The sequence below is a fragment of the Pezoporus occidentalis genome, unplaced genomic scaffold (assembly GCF_034315485.1).
Source record: "Pezoporus occidentalis ecotype Australia unplaced genomic scaffold, CSIRO_AGI_Poc_V1 ctg341, whole genome shotgun sequence".
NCBI lineage: Eukaryota > Metazoa > Chordata > Aves > Psittaciformes > Psittacidae > Pezoporus > Pezoporus occidentalis.
In genome coordinates, this window is record NW_026915387.1 from 433888 (window position 1) to 456117 (window position 22230).

General features: G+C 51.8%; 1 protein-coding gene across 1 annotated transcript; it reads right to left on the bottom strand.

Moving 5' to 3' along the window:
- Positions 1-622: 622 nt before the first annotated feature.
- Positions 623-22155, bottom strand: PIP4K2B (phosphatidylinositol-5-phosphate 4-kinase type 2 beta). Its single transcript, XM_062629786.1, has 10 exons — positions 21876-22155; positions 13182-13279; positions 11548-11644; positions 7936-8088; positions 7047-7193; positions 6645-6683; positions 5245-5358; positions 4724-4982; positions 4247-4350; positions 623-3603 (listed from the first exon to the last, which is right to left on the bottom strand). The coding sequence occupies exons 1-10, from the start codon at positions 22050-22052 to the stop codon at positions 3523-3525; spliced, it is 1269 nt and encodes a 422-aa protein (XP_062485770.1). The 5' UTR covers positions 22053-22155; the 3' UTR covers positions 623-3522.
- Positions 22156-22230: the final 75 nt, after the last annotated feature.

Genomic DNA, 22230 nt, shown 5'->3' on the forward strand with positions numbered 1-22230 from the left:
AGGGCGGGTGCTGGCCTGGTACCTCCAGAACATGGTGCTCTATCACAGGGTGACCCACCACGTCCTCGAGTGGGTTTTATTGCACTATGGAGCAGAACAGCACCCCCAGTCACAACCTGTGACTCTGCACTCAGCCTTCCCTCTCCCCCTATCTCAGGGAAGATGTCAAAGTTCTAGGTTAAACCCACTTTTTAGGTCTTTAAATTTGACAGATCCCTGTTCAGAACGAGACCCTCAGCACAGGCAGGACTGTGGACGGGGGCAGCTTCCCACTCAAGCTTCCCCAATAATCCTTTCTGAACCTCCAGCTGCCCAAAGAACTGCACCATAATTCCTGGCCGCATCCTTCCCTCGGAGCAGGCTCTGAGGGATGTGCTACCCACTGCAATTCTTTCAGCCAGGGGTGGTTTGCAGTCAAAATGTGCTTCAGTGTAAAGTGTTCCGCAGGGTACATGCTACAGACAGGAATATCTACATTCAGCAACCTAGAACTAAATTCACACCAGAAACAGACAACAAACTAGCACAAGCAGTTGGTAAAAGCAAGAATTAATTGAAAGGGCTGGGGTTTTTTGCTTTTAAATACTTCGAGTTAAAAAAGTGACCTAAAACAAGATTAAAAAAAAAACAAACCAAAACAACCCAAAATGACCAAAAAAAAACAGGAAAAAAAAGTCCCTTTTAAAAAGAAATCAAATATTTGCAGCTTCACTTCTTATTCTGGTAAGAAAAATACTGTCTAGAACCAAAACTGAGCATTTTTTCAACGCAATGCTACCGCTCCAAATGTAAACAATATACAAAATGCTTCTGTTAAACCAAAGTTCCATACCTGGGGAATACATCAGGAAGTGAGGAAATCGCATGTCCTTACTTTAATACACAAATATGGCAACTTGACAGAACTGGGGAAGTGCTAAAGTGAATGGAGTTCATGGGGCTTTTGGTGTCACCCGAGCCAGCGACAGCCAATTGGATCCTCAAAGGAGGTTGGTTGGAGTGGAATAAGAAAATACAATTAACTGCTCTTAAGCCCTTTAGCATCAGCCTTCCAGAAAGATTGCTGCAGGAACTAACTGCATTTTCATGTCAGCCCTGGTGATGAATGAGGCTCTTGCTCCGAGCTATGCAAGCTTCATCTGCTTTCTTTGGGTTGTTTGCTTTGTAGGATGGCTGCAGTTCACTCATCCCCTTCTCTCTTCCTCCCCCCATTTCTCTCTTCTGCTTTTCCTCTACAAATGCATGCTTTCAAGCCTTTCAAAGGTCCCAGCTAGTTTCCCCAAAGGAGGATACAAACTTACCAGGCCAAAGTTGCAGATTCAATGCAGAGTTTTATAACTGTCAAGAATAAAAAGTGATTGGTATTTAATTTCTGATAGTAAACTTAAGTGCTTAGTGTTTTAAGAGAAAAGCAACCAATATAATGCCCACAAAACCAAGCTGATGATACCCTCCGAGTCCTCCCTTTTTCAAAGCATTCTCATAGCTGCATTTGTTTTGTGGCTTTTCCAGCTACACACCTTAAGACATGAGACCCTCAGGCCTCCCAGACAATGGTGTGTTAACCCCACATCACACAGAACAAGGACCGGACTCCAGCGGAGAAGAGATCTGTCCCGTGTCAAAGGGAATGACCCATGAATGAAGATTCAGATCCCGTTATGACCCCTAATGTGACTTCTTGTTTTCTTAAAGACTATTTACAGTGCACTCTCGTGGGCTGAGACTTCAGCCCCTTTTTGTCCCCTTCAACGTTGAGACCTGTGGGATTCACATCACAAATGTGCGTGTGAACATCTACGAGAACCCCAAGCCCACATTCAGAATCCAGACCAGAGCTAGGTTTAGGCTAGGGAAATTACCAGGAGGTGATGAGCACCAGTTATCTCTCAAAAGGACCAAATTCCACACAGCAAACTGTAGCACGTGTTACAGCACAGGACAGACATTGGAAACAGCTTATTCCCGAAACAAAGGCATATGTGAAAACAGTTTCAAGGCAGAGAAGCAACATGTTTCAACTGCAAGAGGTTTGTTCAAAACACTAAATCCTGCTTCAAAAAAGAGAAAGACAATTAAAAAAAAGGAACCAAGAGATCTGTAAGTGGTGTGCAGCAGAGCTAACGAAACCCAAAGCAAGTCTGACAAGCTTGGCTGTGAGAAATAGTACAAGCATTCTGGAGACAAAACAGGACATTTTTCAGTCACTCCAATAAGTTCCAATTCCTTAAAGGGGAGGAGGAAGGGGAGGGAATAACCTGGCGCAAGTGTTCAAACATTCCCACTCCTTGACTGTTGCTCTAGAGAGGGGTATGGAGCAGAGAAGAGTAAAACCAACCACAGCTCAAGTCCTGAGTCCTTTGGAGCTGGGAGACTCGCTCCGCAGTCCCAGCTCCCAGCACTCCCCACTGGTAGCGAAGTCCAATTCCTTCGTGTGCAAGTCACATTGCCATGTGAACAATGAACCACCTAAGCAAAGAACCTCTGTCAGGAAACAAATTCAAGTACCTGTTGCAGATGGGGCTAGTAAGGAAGACTGAACATTAGCTAGATTAACACGGGTGGAAGTGCGATGTTAAGCTGTCACCTAAGAGACACGGTAATTCCTGACTGAGGTGCGACAGGGAAACGCTCCGGATACTCAAATATATCCCGTATCTACAGGTACAAAATGCCTTTTTCTTTTTCCTTTTATGAAATCTTCATAGCTGGCCAAATTAAAGGACAATGGGTCCGAGCACATTATGATCTGAGGTCATTCAATGCCTCTACTACTTCTCATACCTGTTTCTTTCCGTTCTAGGAGTTACACCTCTTTAAGTGATCATCTTTGGTAGATGTTCATTTCCCTCATCTTTCTTGGAAACCAAGTGCAGTTACAAAAGTTTGTCTTGCTTAAATTAACCCAAAAGCATAAAGTGTCCCAGTCTGAATTTACCTAAAGTTCAGCGACTCCTCCTTATCAGAGTAGTATTTTCTGTCCTTGAAATGGTGAGCTAGTTTCCTTCCAATTCCTACCAAGAGGGAAATAAAAGGGTTTGTGTGTCTTTCGGGTAAAGACAGTCCAATAATAAAAAACCCCCAAAATAGTAGTTTGTGGAACCAGGCACTGCTTCACTCCCACTGAACGTGATCTAGAGCGACCCCTTCTAGACAGTGCCACGTATCATATCCCTATGGGCTTCTCTTGATCGGAGAGGAGAAAATGTCATTAGAAAGAGCAGTGCTGAAACAATGCACTTTGCTTGTTTTAAAAAGCCCTCAAATCTGTGTCTGGGCACTTCTGTTAACATAAAAACCCACTTTTCCACCTGGGTCAAGTGGACTGTTGGAGGGTGCACCTAGAATGAGTTTTTCTCTTAAGTCACGCAGTGCCACGCACTCGCTCTTGCACACTCACACGCGCACACACACGCACACCCCACATGCTGCTACAGTGTCTGTTTTAGTGTCACAGGCTGCGTTCTCTGTTTGGAAGTAGCCCCCTCTTCCTCTTCATGTCTCGCTGAAGGCTGAAGACGACTATGTCAGGATATTGGAGATAAATTCATTGAAGCGCTTAGAGTACTGCTCTGGATTCACGGTGGAGATCTCTGCCCCAGCCTGCAAGGCAGAGAGGAGACAGGAGTCACAACACCTTCCTCCAAGGGCAGCAGTGCCAAGGGGAGAGAAGGGAGGACAGAAGGGAGGGATCATGTCAGCACAGACTGGCACAGACCCATAACAAACTGCAAGTTCTAGGGGGGAAAAAACCCATCAAGAGGTCAAGAGATATCCCCAAGGAACTGATTTTAGGTCCAGTTGGATCTTCTGCAGACCCCTGAGTCAAAGCACTGGATTTGTTCTCATATGGTTTACAAGGGATTTGGAAGGAGCATGAAAAACTCCATGTCCTCCTAAACCAGGCTCTTTCCAAGCCCTTTTGGGAAGCTTGGGATTGCTACTAGGGAGCAGGACTGGCCCCAGGATGGGGATAGGGTATCATGCCCAACTGCAAGCCAGTCTATTCTGCTCTGTGAGGCAATTTGGTGTCACACCAGGGAAATCAAGCACCTCCCAAACTGGGAAAACCTTTGCAAGACAGTCTGAGAAGATGCTAAATGAGGGAAGAGCTGCTCTTGGCCATGGAATCACTGGAAAACTTCCATACTGATAGAAAAATGAGAGTCAGGAGGCATCACCCATGCGCACGCAGGCAAAGCAGAAGCCCCAAAGCCCATCCTCCCTGCAGTGGGTGGCTGCTTACCCCATGTTTCACTGTTTTGGCAGCGTGTGCAGCTTTCTTCTTCGCATCATATGGCGTAAGAATGTCTATAATGGCCATGAAGTACACTTCCTTCTTGGGGGCACCTAGCAAGGCAAGAGAGTCGCTGGCACACCCTGAGCTCTGAGCAAAGCCCCCCTCCTCTAGAAATACATGGCTGCTTTGCTGCATACAGCAGAGAAAGCAAGGAGCTGGAGGCTGTAAAGGGGTAGAGAAGAAGGACTGGAAACAGCACACTAGAGGCCTACATGCTCTCTGACCATGCCACTGCTCTCCAAGCATCACATCTACCCATTCCAACTCTCACCATCCACAACCAGGCACTGCACGGCAAAGGAGAGACACTTGGCAGAATCCCTCTCTCTGTGTGCACAGTCCTGCCATTCCATTCAGCCCAGCCAGACCACAGGACACCCCCCCTCTGCCCTCCAGGGCTTCCCAGCATCCCAGGATACTCACTTTCGTGGCTTTTCATGGCATAGACGTCGACAGAGGGATCGAACTCCCCGGGCCCAAAGAAACGTGGGTAGTTGAGGAGGTTGCCAGGGCTGTCAGGGGGGGTGCCATAGGAGGAGATGGGGTTGCCTCCCAGCCCATCATTCTCACACTCCTCGTCCTCTGCCCGATCCTCCACTTCCATCTCTTCCTGCTCTGCTCGGTCAACATCGTGGATCCCAACCAGCAGGCTGTAGTCCATAATCTTCAGCTGAGCTAAAAACTGGGAGAAAGAGATGAGTGAGAACAGCAGCATCCACGTGGGATCAGAGATTATCAGTCCTACCCTGCCAGTATCCCCCTAACGATGGGCTGTAGCGAGAGCTAAACCCTTATTAGACTCCAGAGAATCTAATCAGCATATCCTTGACTGTACTTGCTTGACTGATCCAGGAATGGCATCCTTTGCAGCTACTACTGAGGCCACAATGAGGACCCAGTTATGGGAGACAGTTACAAGCCACCCCCCCACAAGGAAACTCTACCTCCACATCCCTCTTCAGCTTCTCCAGGAAGTTCTTTTTACTCTCTTCTCCAACGTGCAGCTTCTGGCCCTCATTCAAGAAGTCGTTGTCCTTGAACGTTGGTAGATCCTTGGCCTGCAACAAGAAGCCTGGGTCAGACTCTCCAAAGCTCTGCTTCCTGGGGAAGGCTGGTACATGGAGTGCCACAGAGACTCTGACCAAGTGTGGCCTTGCACCAGGGTGTTCTGGTTGTTTATAAGGTGAAGTGGCTCATCCTGTCCACTAAGTATGAAAACGGCATTAGGCAGAGCACACTGTTTGTCAGGGAATCCATGTGCTGAGCTGGACCTAAGGCGAAACTGAAGGGAGACATGGAAAACAACCCAACTTCAAAGGCTGCTGCAGGCTGAAAGCTCCAAAGCTGAGCTCCAGCCAGAGGTGGCCCAACCAGCTCCCACAATAGGAAAGAAATCCATTTTGTTGGCTTCTGGCTGGAGGAAGGCTTGGGGAAAACATGCTTCTCTTCCAGAAGACTTGAGGAAAGGCTTAAACCCACTGCTCTTGGGAGGAATGTGCTTGCAGCAGGCCCTGAGCACTTCTCAGGGCCACGGAAGAACATGAAACCCCTTTGTACAACTGGGAATTCAGTGATTTTGTTCTTAGAATGACATATGAGTGTCTGGTGGCTTTAGACAGATCTAGTATGAATGGCCTGAGACAAAGTGCAGCAGCAGCCAAGGCTGGGGGGGTTAAAGAGCCAGCAAGCTGGGCCTTGACACCAGAGCATTCAGTGTAAATGGGAGATCCTTGGCTCACACCAGAGACCTAATTTTAGGCCAGGCTGGAGCAGACATACCCTGTGGTCCCAAATCTGAACATCCTATGTGCAAAACATGTAGTACTGTGAGTTACTACCGTGATTTCTACAGGACTTCTCCCAGCAGCATCACAGCCAAAGTTTTGCAGAGGCAGATTCTTAGTCACAAGTTCCCCTAATGGCACCAGAAACCAAACTGAATAACACACTGAGATAGCCAAGAGCCTGAGATGAGCTGCTCTGGTTTATGAAGCATCTGCTGCAAAAGCTAACTGCTGACCTGACTCAGTCTGGTACTCAGGGAGAGCTATGAAGAAATCCTTCTGTAAAGACACCATTGCACATGGGGGATTGTCCCCCAACAAGTTCCCCCCATTCCTGGTAGTGTCAATATAACAGAGCAGGGTAGGGCAGCATCAGATCTGCACCATCTCTTCCTGAGCACTTACTGGGCACAGCCTGAAAGGTGGGACAGAAACAGGTTATCACTCAAGGCCCATTTAATATCCCGTGCTCAATATCCCTTTGGAAAAGGGAAGTCAGTTGGATCCATGTGCTTTCAACCACCTGGAGGAAGGAAAGGCTGGCCAGGGATGGTCCATACCTTCTCTTTATCGCTTGCTTCCCTGGATACTGTTGAGCCCTGATAAAAGAATAAAGAAAAGAGCATTGCTGCACTATGTGTCACATTCCCAAAGAACTCCTCAACCCCATTTAATTCCTCCATGCAGAAAAATAACAGAAGCAGCTTTAACATCAGTTCTCAGCCCCTTTTTCATGCCCGGGGTATGCTTATGGGTCTCCCTGGTGTAGCAAAGGCCACTTGTATTGTGGGAATGGAACAACATTTGAGCTCCAGGAGAAGCTACATCCACAGCCCCCCCAAACTTGCTTCCCCTGAACAAAACCCAAAGCCCAGGACATGGTCAAATGGGTGTCACAAAGACCAACTCCCCCCACTCTGGAAAAGGAGCTCAGCTCCATGCCTTGCCCTCCAAACCCTCACCTTCAGGTCGTATTTCCTGTGCACAGTCAGCCTGTGACTAAACACGTTTCTGGTCACCACCATGTAGGTTTCCACTCCATCCACGGTGAGCCGGTACATGCCAAGGAACTGAGGCAGGAGGGTGTTCCCATGACACTCCACTATGAACTGGAGGAGGGTGGGGAAGGGAAGGGCAGAGGAAGACAGCACTGTCACACAAACCCATCTCTGACAGCTCAGCAAGATGCTGACAGTGAAGCCTCCAGTTCCAGCCATCTGACACCGATGGGAAAGGACAGAGGCTTGCGAATGGCTCCGAGGGTCTCAAGAAGAGCAAGTCAGGGCATTGTAAGAACCTTCCAGCCCTGAGCTGAGACAGAGCATCCCACTGTGTGTGCATGTCTGCTGTGGCAGACTAGGTGTGCATGACCCACAGCAGAGCGAGTGTGTTGTTGGCACTGGCTAAACTTCACTTCCTGTGGTTGTGTGAGTGAAGAGAAAGCAAAGAGAAGGTCCACTGGCAGATAATGTGGACAAGGGTAGAACATTTCCAGCTGTCCCAGTTTGCCCTCCCTTCCCTGCTGCGTGTAACTGTCTCCTCCCTGGTTCCTCTGGGAAGTCTAATGCAAAGGATGGAATTAGGAGCATGTTTACGGATCTCAGGTACCAGTGATCCACCATTCATCAATACAAGGAACAGGGTGAGCTGGGAAGGGGCTCAGCACTGAGAAGAAACAGGCAGCTGTGCCATAACTGGCTCTCCAATGCTAAGAGACACCGTTTCCTCCTGCAACAGCTCTTTGCAAGCCCTGCCAGGTCGCACGCTGCAGATCCAAGCTCCAGCTCCCCATCAGCGGATGCTCCCCCAGGTGTCTGCCACCTCCCCGCCAGGCTTCCAGACTCACCGTACCTGATGGTACTTCTTTAAGATGTTGTGCATCTCTGCTACATCCTCGCTCGACACGGCCTTGATGACGAACCTCCTGTCGTAGGTGGTGAGGAAGCGGGCCCCGCACCGGCCCTGGCTGTCACTGTTCACCGGCGCGCTGCGTGTCACTGAGTTCTGAGGGAACCAGAACAGAGCAAAGTGGGGAGGAGAAGCCGAAGCTGCCACCTCCCTGGGGAAGAAACAAAAGCAGATGAGACCTGGGGGAGCTGGGCCAGCTCCACACCCTGGCTCTGGCACAGCACACATCCCAGGGATGCTGTGTCCACTGTAAGCATGACGGTGGCCAAGCTTCGGAGAGCATTTCACTCATGACCATTGGAAGCATCCTTGAGTGCTCAGGTTAACCCAGCTATTGATTTACCTGGTTCACTCCACCACCTGGCATGTATTTTTGATGAGGTTTTTTTCCTAAGAGCTTTTCATACACAGGCCAAGCCTCCTTTTCCTCCTGGAAGCTTAAGAACAGTCAGGATATTTCTAAAGGCTTAAAGAAAACCAGAATACAGTGAAGGAAATGGCCTTCTTTTCCCTCAAGCAGCCTAAACTGGCAAAACCACCATTGTCTGGGAATTCTTTACAGGTCCTCCTGGAAGCAAAAGCCACCCTCAGCTTCTGCTCTTCCTACAATGGGATTAAAAAGATTGGGAGTATAAATAGCTTGGTTGTTCTTCCGACAACCAGCAGCATCTGTCTTTATATCCCTGTCTCCACCCTTAGCAACGAGCCATTGCAGCTTCTTTTCCTCCTTGCAGCACGACTGGAAAATCCCAGGCCGACTGCAGAGTATCCACAACATTTCCTGAGCCCCAACGCGTTCTGAAGCCTCTCCCCAGGTAAGGAGCCTCATCCCACTGCTGGAGCCCCTGCTCTTCACACCTTCCACACCAGGTGAAACAGGTCCCCAGTCTCCTGCTTGTTTCCTGTGTCACTCCCCAGCAGCTGCCTTCCAGCTCCATGAGCCCAGTCACCAGTGCTGGTTTAGAAACCATTCTGTCAGCCAACAGTGGTGGCTCTCACTGCTGTTTCCTTGCCACTGGTGCAGGCAGAAGGGGAGAATTGAGTTGTGCTCTGAAACAGTGATACTTGGTGGTGGTCTTGAGTGTCTTTTAGGATGTCAGGGCTGGACAATGCATTTCATGCTGTGTATTTTAGCTGCTGGTTACTGTTCTCTCCTCCTCTCAGCTTTCTGAGGAGCAGGCAGCAGAGGGAGCCTGCTCTTCTGCAGACAGACACAGGCGAGCAGAGCCTGCTGTGAAAGAGGGATTTACCATGTCACGCTGCAAGTGAGCTCAGAGGTTTCCTTTCAGAATGAAGCATTTAAAGCTTTTAAAACTTTAATGAAGCAGGGGAAAAACCCGGCTCCTGCCAATGGCTTTAGAAACCATCAGGAAAAGAAAGGCAAACAAAAAAAAAAAAGCCCCTTTGCTTCTTACTGACATTTGCAAATGAGTCCGTGCTCCACAATTTAATCACCCCTCACCTCAAAACCACAGAGCTTTTCTGGTAGAAGAGCTGGGAAGCAGAAATCATGACCACATATGGACATGACCAAATTTACAGCCCTTCGGTTTACTCCGCTCCCTTCCTGTCACTCCCACCTCTTCCCCACTTGGGGTGTTATATTTAGCATTCTGGCTCCATTCCCACTGAAGCCATCACATTTTACCCACCTGCATTTAGCTCAATAAATGTTTTCTGCTTTCTGTTCTAGCTGCCGGCTTCTAAAGAGCCAAAGATGGGAGAAGTAATCCTTCAGACCGACAGCTAAAGTGGCAATGAGAGAAACCAGGTAGTGAGAACCAACAAGCACCCCAGGGGCAGGGTGCTGCTGGCCAAGGAGCCCCCTCAAGAGCCACACACAGCCTGGCATGAGCCACTGCCAACAGCCCAGAAGGTGCTGGTGCTGCTTCTCTCTGGCACCATCGGTGCCCAGAGAACAAGCCTGAGGGGAGGAGGGAATAAATGAAACCAATAATCTCACAGGCATGTGCTCAAGAAAAGCATGTCCTGAAAATAGAAGAGCTCTTCCATCACAAGCAGGAGAGATCTGCGTGCACAGCTCGCAGGTAAGGACAGGCACAAAGAACCTGGGCTCAGCTCTGTCAGCTCATGGGCACTCACCCAGCCCAGAACTGCAGCAGGCAGCGTTTGCCATTCCTCCTGGGGATGGCTGGCCCCTTGCAGAAGAAAAGCAAAGCTGACTGTCACTTCTGCTTGAAAAACACGTCTCCGTTTGAGCAAACAGCCTCCGAGTGCCCAGCACGCCTGAGAACAGGCAGCAGAGTGGGATGAGCCCTGGCAGGCAGCAGAGAGGCAGCTGAGACAATGAAACTAAGCAGCAAAAAGCCCCAGCATCGAGCCTGGTACCCCCAGAGGTCACCCCTTCTCACAGAGGCCGGTGTGCTCCCCTCTTGGTCTGGACCAGGAGGCAGAGGATGGGATGCAGGCACTACACAGCTGCTCTTTGCCCCATACATGAGACTGCATGGAGTAGATGCAGCATCTTCCCAATGTAGCAAGCCATGGGCTAAGAAAACAGATCTCTTCATGATACTAACCTTGAAACAGAGTGAGATCAGGCATAATCTAGATACAATCTGGGAGAATTCTGACACGCTTGGGGAGGGTATAGGGAGATGTATGTGGACATGGGAACACACACACACTCCCAGAAGGAAGCAGTGTGGTGGGATCAGCAGGAGCAGCCCTGCTCCTATCTCCTCTCCTCACAACACAGGCAGCAGTGAAGCAAAGAAAGGAGAGAGCAAGCAGCTTGTGCCACTCACCCACTGCTCCAGTGCTGTGGTGCCTCTCTGGGCTGGTGGATTCCAGGGAGGATTTTAGCTGAAGCCCTCAAGCAGCGAGTACTGGAGCTCTGCCAGCCCTTATCAACTGCAGCCATGCCAAAGACACCGGGTTTAATTACCTAACCCCAGCCTGCTAAAGGCCATGCAGCTATCAAAGCCACCCTCTTCTTCTGCACTGGCTTTTCCCCCAGTTTAAGAGGTCTCCAAGCAGCCTGCTACTACACAGCTCCTGCAAGCAGCAAGAGTTGTGCCATCTCTTTCACTGGATTTAAGCTTAGTGGTATTAACACAAGAAAATCTCCCCTCCGAGGCAAGTCTGAGCCTTTGGCCTTTGGGGTCAAAGCAGCAGCCAGCTCGATAAACCCAATTCAACAGCACCAATCCTTGGCACACACTTGGTGAAAGCAGCACCCGAACCTGTGAAGCCACGGCAGACTCATTCTCCTTGCAGATGTTCTGCACTAGATCATGGTTATCCTCCAGCTCCTGCCTGTCTGCAGCCATCTGCTGCCTCTTCTTTCCTGCCTAGACTGCACGCTCTCTGCAGCAGGGACCATCTTTTCATCCTGCAATTGCCCAGTGCTTGGCACAGCAAGATCTACTCTGCTGCTGTGAGCCCTTGGGGTTCTGGGAAACCCATTCCAACTGTGATAATAAACCCCTAAAAACTGGCCCCCCGAGAATGTTGTATCACAGCTCCTCTGCCGGTTTGGTTCTTGTATCCCAGGGAAAGGTGTTTGGAGGGCAGGGAGAGAACAGACTGTACCTGGTAGTCTTGATCATCGATCCCAAATCTCTCCCGGAGGTTTCGGAACACCAGTGGACAATATTCCTTAAATTTAAAGCGACTTGGCAGGTTTTCCCTAGGGCAAAGCAGAAAAGAGATTCTTGTGCAATGATCAGCTTGGGAAATCACACTCAATTCTTCTCCCACCTCACTGCTAACCCCCCTCGGGATAGCCAAGCCCCCTCCTACCTACAAGGGCCCTATTCTGCACGTATTTACCCTCATGAGGGTAGCTTGTTTCTTTGGATGCCTACAAGAGTCACCTCCTCACAGGAACATTTGCAGGCCTAAAAGGCTTTTTGCATGAGGATGTCTGTCTGAACAGAACAATCTCCCCTGTCACAAGCACAGATGCGACAGAACCATTTCTCTCTTTCCCCTTCCTTTGTTGCTTTGTTCCCTTCAGTAACACAGCTGCCCCCTGCAACACACTGCTACTGTTCAAGAGGAAAAGCTGCAGGAAAGGAAGGGGGGAGCTCTGATTTCAGATCAGATCAGATCACTGGTGCATCAAAAGAAAGGTCAACACGCGACAAACCGTCTGACCCAGAACCCAAAGGAGAGGACAGGGATCAGCTCCAGCCAGGCGCGTTCCAGACCCCAGCATTCCAGAGCCAGCTCTGCTGCCAGGCCTCCCCAGAGCAAAGTAGACACCACACAGCATTCCCCATGGCTGAGGGATGCTGCCATATCCTCCCTAGCAGAGCTCTTTGTCTGCCCAGTGGGAAGAAGCAGAGAGGATGGTCCTGCTTGGACACAGTGGGAGATGTTGGCAGCTCATTCTCAATGAGAATCCTTTGCATTAATATGTGGGAAACCAAACTCTCTGTAGGAGAAGAGGGAAGAGCAGATACTGCAAATTGTAAGCGCCAGGGAAGACAAACTTTTGAATCACACTCCCACTCCTCAACGCTGATCCCTGTAAAATTGAGTGAAACTGAAGCATTAATCAGGGAGCACCACACACACACAGAGCCAGGGTGGAGAACACGGCGCTCAGCACCAGTCACAACCACGGCTTCCCCAGGGATTCCAAACCTTCATCTCTAGGAAAAGGAAAAGGGGGTAACTCCAGACAAAACCACTGGGCCAGACGTTTAACACAGCCTCACAGCTGTCTCCTGTGAACAGTCCCAAAGGGACAAGGAACTCGGGAGGCCACAGAGAGAAAACTCCTGCCCTCTGTTCCATGCTCCATGGGATTTGGGGAATACCCAGACAGGACACTGCAGGAGTCACTGTCCTCCAGCAGTTTTGTGCATAACCAAGATTCCAAGGCCCTAGGGCTGGAGTTTGCTGCACAAGTTACACCTTGTGAACTCTAAACTGTCCAGTCCAGTTATCCACATGTAACTTGCTTTGCAGTGGTGCCACTTCTGAGCCTGGTCTTACCAGACTTCTTATCCCTCAAAGGCTATAAACCAAACCACGAGACAGCATCTCAGTGACAAACTGACCCTCACCATGGCCTCTTGAGGGGTCTGGGCAGGGCACAGACTTGGGGCATGTGTGCAGCCATGCCATATCCTCTTGCCATTGCAACAGGGAACAAACCAAAAGGCCGTCACCGTGCCACAGCAAAGAGACAAACAAGTTGGGAAGCACCTACTTACTTGTTGAATAGATGATTGTCCACCTTAATCTTACTGTAGGCTTTAAAGTCATCTGGCATTAACATGACAGGGACAGGAACATTGCTGAGCTCATTGATCTAAAAGAGAAAGGAAACAGAGACTCAAACCCCAAGTTCCACTGCTCTGCAGTTACTGTCAATGGACTTCAGGGATGCCAAACACCCCAGAAGCTGGTTTGGAAGCAATAAAACCCATTAGACTTTTAGAACAACTTGCTGTGCTGAAGCAACCTGGAGAACACTGTGGTTACAAGCGGTAGAAGCATCTCATTCAGTCATGTGCTGAGCACTCTTGAGCCAACCTCAGCTCTTCCATCTTTTCACCTTCCGCTGATCATCCAAGACACAGCTTAGAACTGAGACAAACCGACAGAAATAGCAGATCTCCTGTTTTAAATAAATCCCCTCTGCTTTTATTTAGGGAATGTTGCATCAGCCAATCTCTTAACCAGTTCTCACCGTCACAAATCACGGATGACCGAAGCCTCCAACGTGGCCAGAGCAGACTGGGGGGGAGCAACACAACACAGCTCCCCTGTGGCTGCTATTCCTATGCTTTTGCTGTCTCTTGTTGCTCTTATCCCACCTTCTCGAAAGGGATGAGTCACTCCACTAGATTGTTTTTGCTCCTTAGTCATGCGTGTGCCAAGCACAGGAATAAGGGAAGCAACAGAATGAACCTGCAGCTACTATTGTACAGCCAGGCTCATGCTACAGCACCCAGCAGCGAAACAGCACTGGTAAAAACCTAGCACATAAGAACAGAATCCACCTCTGGGCTGGATGTGGCCACCCTGCTCCAGCCAAGCCCAGGCACTGACAAGGCTGTGCCAGATTCAAGAGCAGGTCAAGAGGCAGCACTGAAGACAGCCCCAGTGTCATCCATTCACATGGACCTCACAGGAATCACACGAGTCCCATCCCTCTGAACTGATATTAACCCACTGGATTGAGGAAGTCATTCCATTCCAGCTCCATTCCCATAACTCTTGTGCCAAGCAGGTAATGCTGGAGAGAAGCAGCCAACACTGGCAACAGTGGGGTTTGGACAGGAGTCAGGCCTGGAGTCTGTTCCCAACACCAACACCTTGGGCAGGGCAAGTGACTTCCAATAGGCTTGGAAACCACCAGCACTTCCCTGCTGCCTGGGAACAGGGTCCAAGCCATCAGCCTAAGGACATGGACTCCAGCTCCGGGATTCCCTGCTCCCTGCATGCAACATTACACACAATACTGTCCAAAGAGCTGCTGCCACAGCACCTCTGGAGGCAGAAACAAAAGGAGGCACAAAGGGAGCTGCTCTGCAGCAACACAGAATCACACAGTTTGGGTTGAAGGACCTTAAAGCTCCTCCAGCTCCAACCCCTGCCACGGGCAGGGACCTCTTCCACTGGAGCAGCTTGCTCCAAGCCCCTGTGTCCAACCTGGCCTTGAACACTGCCAGGGATGGGGCAGCCACAGCTTCTCTGGGCACCCTGTGCCAGCACCTCAGCACCCTTCCAAGGAAGAGCCTCTTTACTGTCTAATCTGAACCTAAGGAGGCCAAGGGAGGCCCCAGCTCCAGAGACGTGTGATGAGCTGTCTGATGCTCTGAGCAAGCCTTTGACAGGGTATGGATTTAGCCCATCCTTTCCCCATCATTCCCAATGACAAAACCAGAGCAGATTTAACAAATGTCAGACGGGAGAGAACGACACACACACGCTGCAATGAGAAAAGATGACTATTTTCAGAGCCTGCCATCCCACACAACAGATAAGCGGGAAGTAAACCGGGAACGGCTCCGTGAAGAGCAGAGATGGTGCTCATTAAAGCTCTGCCTTGGATTTCCTTTACAGCAGCACGGAGGAGCATTAAGCACTCCCATAAAGTGCTTTGGGATGTATGGAGAATGCTGCACAAATGAATGAATAATGCCACAGGCTTCCCATCATTTGTAATCACAATGGGAGCAGGGAGGAAAATACCCCCTGACTTCAGCTAAAGGCTCAATCCTGCCCAGGGCTGCTCCTTGAGCAGTAGGTAGGAGAAAGGGAAGGCAAAAGGGATGTCCTGGATGCTGATGTCCAGCTCCCAGCTCCTCCATGCACTGACTTTCCCCTCAGGGCACCAGCTCATTCTGTAGCTGCCTGCAGCCACTATTTCTTGCTGTCTAACAGGAGGGGAAGCTCCTTCCACACGCCTGTCCTCAGCCTCTTCCCAGCTATTAGCAGCTTGTTCCCGAGCGGAGGAAGGATGCTGAGAGGGAACAGCCATTTGGAGAGAGTCTCCTTCCTGCCAGGAACTGAGACACAAACGTTAGCAAAGTGAGATGTCAAGACGTCTCTGGATGTCCTCATTTCTGCCAAAGCACAAAGCTCAGAGCAAATGTTGTACCTGTTGCAACCCTCCTGACTGGCAGAAACGGTGCGCCAGGATTCCTCGGCTCCTTTAGAAGATGCCCCCACTCTTCCCAAGGGAAAACAGCTTGACACCAGTGAAAAAATCCCCCTCTGAGGAAGCCTCTCCCCCCTCTTTCAGCTGCAGTCAGCAGAGCTTTCTGGATGCTTTGGGATTCCTGGAGGAGACAGGGAGAAGGGGTCTGTGCCAGGCTCTGCATCACTGACTGGTCACTGACGGCCTGCTCTCCACCATGCAAGGCAGCTCCTGGTCACTGCACCTTTGCTCCTGACACCAGTCTGAAAGCAAACATGAATGGTGGGGGGTGGTTTTGTCCCAGCAAAAGGACACGCACTGTGTGCTCCCACAGTGACTCCTGTGCTTGATGCCTTCCTCAGGACGTCAAAGGGATTGGAATGGGAAGCCCCCACACTGCCTTCAATAGGGATATCCCAACCCCTCCCTCCTCACAGTATAAGGCTCAGCATCCAGCTCCCCTTCCTAAAGCTTATCAGGCCAGGTCCTGCAGCACGGTGCCAAGTGAAACCCTAGGAGAGCAGCAGCAGACAGGACAGGGATCCTCTCCTGCGGCTCATCCTCACATCATGCTGGAATGTGAGCAGCCTCCGAGCGCAACGTGACTAACGCCTGGCACATGTTTGCTCTCTCGCCTTCTCCCCAGGGAGAGGCGTGGAGCAGGGATTATATATAGCAGAGTCTGTGTCTCGGAGTATTTCTGCTACAGAAGGCAAGGTCACAGCAAGGTGCAGAGTGATGAGGTGCCCAGCAAGCCCCTGGGGAGCCCTGCCCCACGGGTCTGACCCACCTGGTGCCCATAAAAGAGATGACACCATCACCCAGCTGCAGGAGGTCTGTCCCTGCCAGGACCTGGGGAGAGCTCTGGGTACAAGGTGCACAGTGAGGTCTTGGACTGGGGTCTTTGGAAGAGGCAGCAGCCAACAGCAGAGGTGCAGCAGACACAGCCAAGACAGACAGCAGAGGTGCAGCAGACACAGACAGCACCGCATCACACACCTCGGTCCCTCACCACATGGGTTGCTGTAGGAAGCACAGTGGCTGCAAGGAGCAGGTCCTGCTGCACCACAGCCTGTGCCTGGGGTGGGGGGGGTCCACACCTCCCCATCAAATGTTTTAATGGTCCCCAAGGGACCAGAATTAAGACCAGCTGATGTAGAGCAGGAGCTCTTCAGCCCTGAGCCCCGTCTCCAGCCCCTGCAGGTTTCCTGTAACACATCCAGCTTTTCAGATCTCACCATCTACCTTTGAATCCTCTGGAAAATAAGCCCCTGGTTTTGCACAGTCCTCTTAGAGCAGTTTTCTATTCCCCTGGGTAGGAAACACACACACAACCTGACAGGGACCAGTCCAGGCTGAAAGCACCACGAAGAAGAGCATTTGCCACTGCTGCCCTTCCCCAGGAGGGACAGCGTGAATGGGACATGCTCCTCACAAAAGGCTCAGAGAGGCATTAAAACCAAGACACATTTTAGCCAAACCAACTGACATCTTCCCAAGGCACCAGCATGGGAGGGAAGAAAGAGATGCTTCACATTTCCCTGCTGGTTTCCCCCTACGGTGAGAACAAAGGAGCCACTTCCCAAGCAAGGCAAGGAGTCCGCTGCATCCCGAGGTCAGCCCGGCCAGGAGAGAGGTGAGGCAGCCCATTGCCTGCTGTGTCCAACAGCCACCAGAGAGGGAAAGGCAGCCAGAGGCCAGTGCAGCAGGGACCAGGGCTTGGGGCAACAGTGGGTTAGAAAATGCCCCCTCCCCACTGTCTGATCAGCTTTTACTCTCCAGTCACTGGAACTGCAGAGCAAGAGCAGTCAGCAGGATGCTGGGTTTATCTATAGCTGATAATTTGTCTTCCCCACCAAAGCCAAGTCCTTTTTCACTCCGAGACACATCAATAGCGTGTGTCATTCAGGGACAAATGGGCCAGGCAGGATTTGGTTTCAAAACCTGACTGTAGCCTCAGAGTAGCAATTACCATTAGTAAATTGATGGGAAAATGCGAGCTGTTTACTAACAAGAGCCAGATGATGGAGTGTGTGAGTCTCCTCTCCAGGATTCTTTACACCAGGAATTTGCTCAGGGAAGGAAAAATACTTTGCTCCTCTCCAAGTCTTTCAAGCAGACTTTCCAAGTGCTTTGTGAGGATTAGTTAAACTTCTGAATCCTCTGGGGAAGTAGGTAAAAGACACATAGAAAAATCACTTCAGCATGGAGACAAACTCACATCTGCAGCAAAACTTTGCCTCTGCTGGGCTCTCTGTGCAGGGATTTGAGGAAAAAAGAGTTTTCCATGAATTAAAGCATGATTAAGCAGTATCCAAGCTAATACCCCCCCCCCCCCCATGCAGTGCTACGGAAGCATGAATCTTGATTTCTCTCAGTGCTCTGGGGACACTTTGGGCTTTAAGAGGGAAAAGCAGCATCACCCAGTGACAGCAAACCCACCTCTGCCCTGAGGAAGTACTTTGAAGCCTGCTGCAAAGGATCCTGCATCCCGATGGAGCTGCAGCACAGGCTGGTCAGTGCTGCCTTGCTGATGTGGGGCAGGCTGTGCCCCAGCACCTCAGCAGGGCCTCAGGACCACTGGAGAGCATTTGTCCTCCCCATCCATGCACAGGCAAGCAGAGCTAGTGCTTCCCTTGCTTCAACCACCCTCAGCCACACGAGTCAGGGGCAGAGCAGGCAACTGAGCCCCATTTTCCTTATTGAACTACCCAGGAAAACCTCTTCTCTCCATGGCCCAAGAAGGAAAAAGCCTCCTGGAATCTCTATTTTAACAGGAGGTCCCTGGATAAGAAGGTTCAGAGCAAGGGCCTTGATCATCCATCACCATATGCTGCACTCTCCAGAGGTCAATCAGAGGCACAGCAGACAGCAAGTGCCGGAAAGCACAAATCCACACTCTTTACCCTGTGCCAGCACCAACTGATGGGACTTAAACGCTTGCTTTGTGGCAGATGCTGCTCTGGCAACACCAAACCCAGTGCTGTAGAGAAGGGAGAAGCGTTCTGCAAATCCCAGTTCTTCCACTGGAATACTCCATAGCTGCATTCTGCACCAGCACCACTCTGAAGGGTCCCAGACGTGCTGGTGCCTCAGCCAGTGATCCAGGGAGAGCAGGAGCCTGCCCTGGGCAAGATCCACAGAGCAAGAGGAAGAGATCTACCCATTTCCACAAACATGGGGTCTGTTTATACCCACCTTTCCCTACCAACACCCACAGAGCTCCGGGGGCTGTCGCCAAACGGATCCAAGAGTCACCTCTCCAACAAGTCCCTGGGATCCCAGTGCCTGGTAGAATCAGCACCTTACAACCGTTTCTATGGTTTCCAGAGCATCACACAACGCTGCTGTGCTCATCTCGCTCCTCTTGCGAGATGGCTTCTCCCTTCCAGAACCATCCCAACGTTCCCCCCTTCCTTGCACATCCAGCCAGGGCATGGATGGAGAACACGCACGGAGCCCAGCCCCAGGAGCTGAGTCTCCTCTTGCAATGCCGTGACAACAGCAGAGCTTCCCCAGGAACCATGGCCACGGCTGCTGGATTCCCCAGCGCCTGACAGCAAACTCGGACATCAAGAGTGAGCCTCTGGGACTCCACTTTTCCCTCCTAGCTGCACAAGTTCTCCTCTCTCTGGTTTCTTAGCCCCAAAGTGAGCTCTTGGACTAATCCCACCCACATTTGGCTTTGCTTAAACCAGCCCCAGTCCCATCCCAATCCCAATCCAGGCAGTTTAAACACTGGCTGGGGAGCCCCACGACAGCTAAGACCCAGAAAGGCTCCAAACTGGTGCTCCAGAAACCAGCTCCTGCTCTTGGTGTGCCAGCATCCCTGCTCCTGATCCTCTCCAGAGCCAGCACTGTCTGCATGCACACCAGCTGCTCACAGGCTTGTTTAAACACAAGGCAGGGCCGAGCTGTTGCCAGACTCGGTTAATGGACCCAAGGGAATGCCTTCAGTCAACAGAAATGGTGGATTGGGGAAAATGGGTGTTCTGGTTGCTTTGCCCACTAAAAGGTTCATCCCAAATGGACAGGATCTCCCTGGCACAGCCTCGTGGTTGCGCCAACAGCCATACATCTCCTCCTGCTATAGAAGACCCCAAGGGAGGGCTCCACAGGCACAGCCAAGAGATTCACCTCTCCTTGTAAAGCCGTGGCCCAGGAGCTGAATACTAAAGAACCCCCCAGAAAAGAGGTTTTAAATGAAGTTCCATGGTACCCCCGAGAACAGCTCCTGCCCACACCCACTTCCCATAAAGCACCCACACCATCTCCCAGCCGCACACTGGGATGAGCAGCAGCTCAAGTGCCGTCAAAGCCACCTCAACAGCGCTCGGGCACTCACAGGAGTCACCCAAACCCAGACCGAGATCGGCAGCAGAGAGATGGAGGAAAACCAGCAGGAATTTGTTGGGGAACCCTGGATTTCCAAGGGTGAGGAGGTCACAGCTGAAACGTTCTCACCCCCTTCCCAGCCCCCTCGGGTCCTCCTTTCTGGCAGCAGCTTCTTCAGAACACCCATTGGAGACAGCCTCACTACCAGCTCTGTGCTCACCACCACCGCAGCTTCCTCCCTTTCCCTAAGCATTTCATAGCCAAGTGCTCCAGAAATCCCATTGCCCTGATCCAGTGCCTAAAAAAGTTGCCAGATCCCTCCTGCTACAAGAAGCTCACCCCAGAAAGGGTAATTGCCACCAAGCAACAACTGTCCCTAAGGGGCCGCAGATGAAACTCCAAAGAATCCCTCCGATTTCCATTTCTTCAGGGCTCCACTGATCAAAGCCTCATTAAAACTCATTACCCTGCTTCCTGGGAAGGCTCTGAGCAAGCAAGCACTGGAACATCCTTTGACTCAGAAAGGCAGCCGCGTTGAACTACATTTGGAAGCTTCACTCCAGCATCAGGCAGGCTGGAAATGCAATTCTCATCATTTGTGTGTGTGCTATTGGTATCTGCAAAAATTAAAGCTTAAATCCCTTTCACTCTCTAGGAAACAGCCACTAATCCACTAAAGGAATAGGTGTCTTTGAGCCCTAGGAGCATATTCACTTAGGAAGGGATGAGGTTTGTGGGTTCTCTGACTACCTGAACGCACAGCATCCATTCCCCACATCCCGGAGAGAGCAGTGGTAAATCAATCCTCCTTCCCAGCACGAGATCTGCGCCTGGCATCAGAGACGAGGGAGAAGTTTCCAGAGCCAAAACATGAAAGCTGGCTTTGGGAACCTCCAAAGGAGAGGGATGAAAGCACTGAGCCATCACAGGCATTCCCAAGGGAGCCCCCTCCTGAGCGAGACCTGGACCAAGCCATCACCCAGAGAAACCAAGAGTCCAGCAGCGAAAGCCTGAAGTCAAAGGGAACACGAGGTTGGGCAGAACGGAGCCAAAAGACCCTTTTGTCCTTTGGGATGGAGATGAGAGGCATCACTGTGAAGACCGGGACTGTCACCGTGCGAGTGGGACCTCGACCCCGCGCTGTAACGGGGCCGTAGGGATGGGACAGGGGGTGTCAAAGGGATGCGCTCAGGGCACCAGCACCTTGCACAAAGGGGCATTAACCAAAAGGGCATCGCTCCCCCCCACCCCAATCCCGGGATAAAGACCCAGGAGCGCTGGGGAAGAGGGGATGGAAAAGGGGTTGGGAAGAGGCCGCAGGCAGACGGGTGGGTGTGCGGGGGCTGCGTGCTCCGGCACAGGGACGTGTCTGGCAGCAGCGAGAAACACAGGGACACCCCGATCCATAGGGAGAGGGAACACACCCTGATCCGGGGAGGGAGAGGGGGGGGACACGACACACCCCACCTTGATCCATAGGGGATCCCAAACCGCCTGGACACTGGGGAAGGAGCCCCAGCCCCACAAGAACGGCACCACAGGGACACAAGCGGGAAGCAGCGGAGCCCTCAGAGGGCTCCCTGGGCCGGGGAAGGGAGGGAGCGGTGCCGACCCGGGAGTGCGCTGGGAGCAGGGATCCAGGGAGGGAGCAGGGATCCAGGGAGGGAGCAGGGATCCAGGGAGGGAGCAGGGATCCAGGGAGGGAGCAGGGATCCAGGGAGGGAGCAGGGATCCAGGGGAGGGATCGACTGCCGGGGGGGAGGAAAGGCTGCGATAAAGGGGTGTGGGGGGGCGAGGGGCCTGGGTTGAGCCCTGCCTGAGGGAAGGAGGGAAGGGGTGAGGGATGAGGAGGATGAAGGCTCCGTCCCTTGGGTCTGGGGGTCCCGGGATGAGGATGTCCGCGGCCGAGGGGCCCCGCGCTCACCGTGTGGTTGGCCCCCCACATGAGGACGCTGAGCAGCGGCTCCGAGGCCCGGAACAGCTTCACCTTCTGGCACACGAAGTGCTTCTTCTTGGTCTTGGTTTTACTGGCGCTCAGCACCGCGCCCAGCGCCGCCCCGCCGCCCCCCGCCGCCGAGCCCCCCGCGCAGTTCGAGGCCATGGCAGCGGCACCGGCAACCGGACCGAGCCCCCTCCTCCGGGAGCCCCCCCTACCAGCGCCTCCGCATGGTTCCGCCCGGGCCGGCACACGCCCCCCGCCCCTACCCCGGTGGTACCGCCCGCTCCTGTCAGCCCTTGCCCGTTGGTCCGATCCGGCCCGTTAGCTTCTCCACACCCCC

Coding starts and splice junctions, on each gene's coding strand:
- PIP4K2B (XM_062629786.1), bottom strand. CDS start 22,052: ATGGCCTCGAACTGCGCGGGGGGCTCGGCGGCGGGGGGCGGCGGGGCG. Junction 4,983..5,244: donor AGCTGAAGAGGGATGTGGAG/GTAGAGTTTCCT, acceptor TCTTTCTCCCAG/TTTTTAGCTCAGCTGAAGAT. Junction 3,604..4,246: donor CCAAAACAGTGAAACATGGG/GTAAGCAGCCAC, acceptor TCTGCCTTGCAG/GCTGGGGCAGAGATCTCCAC.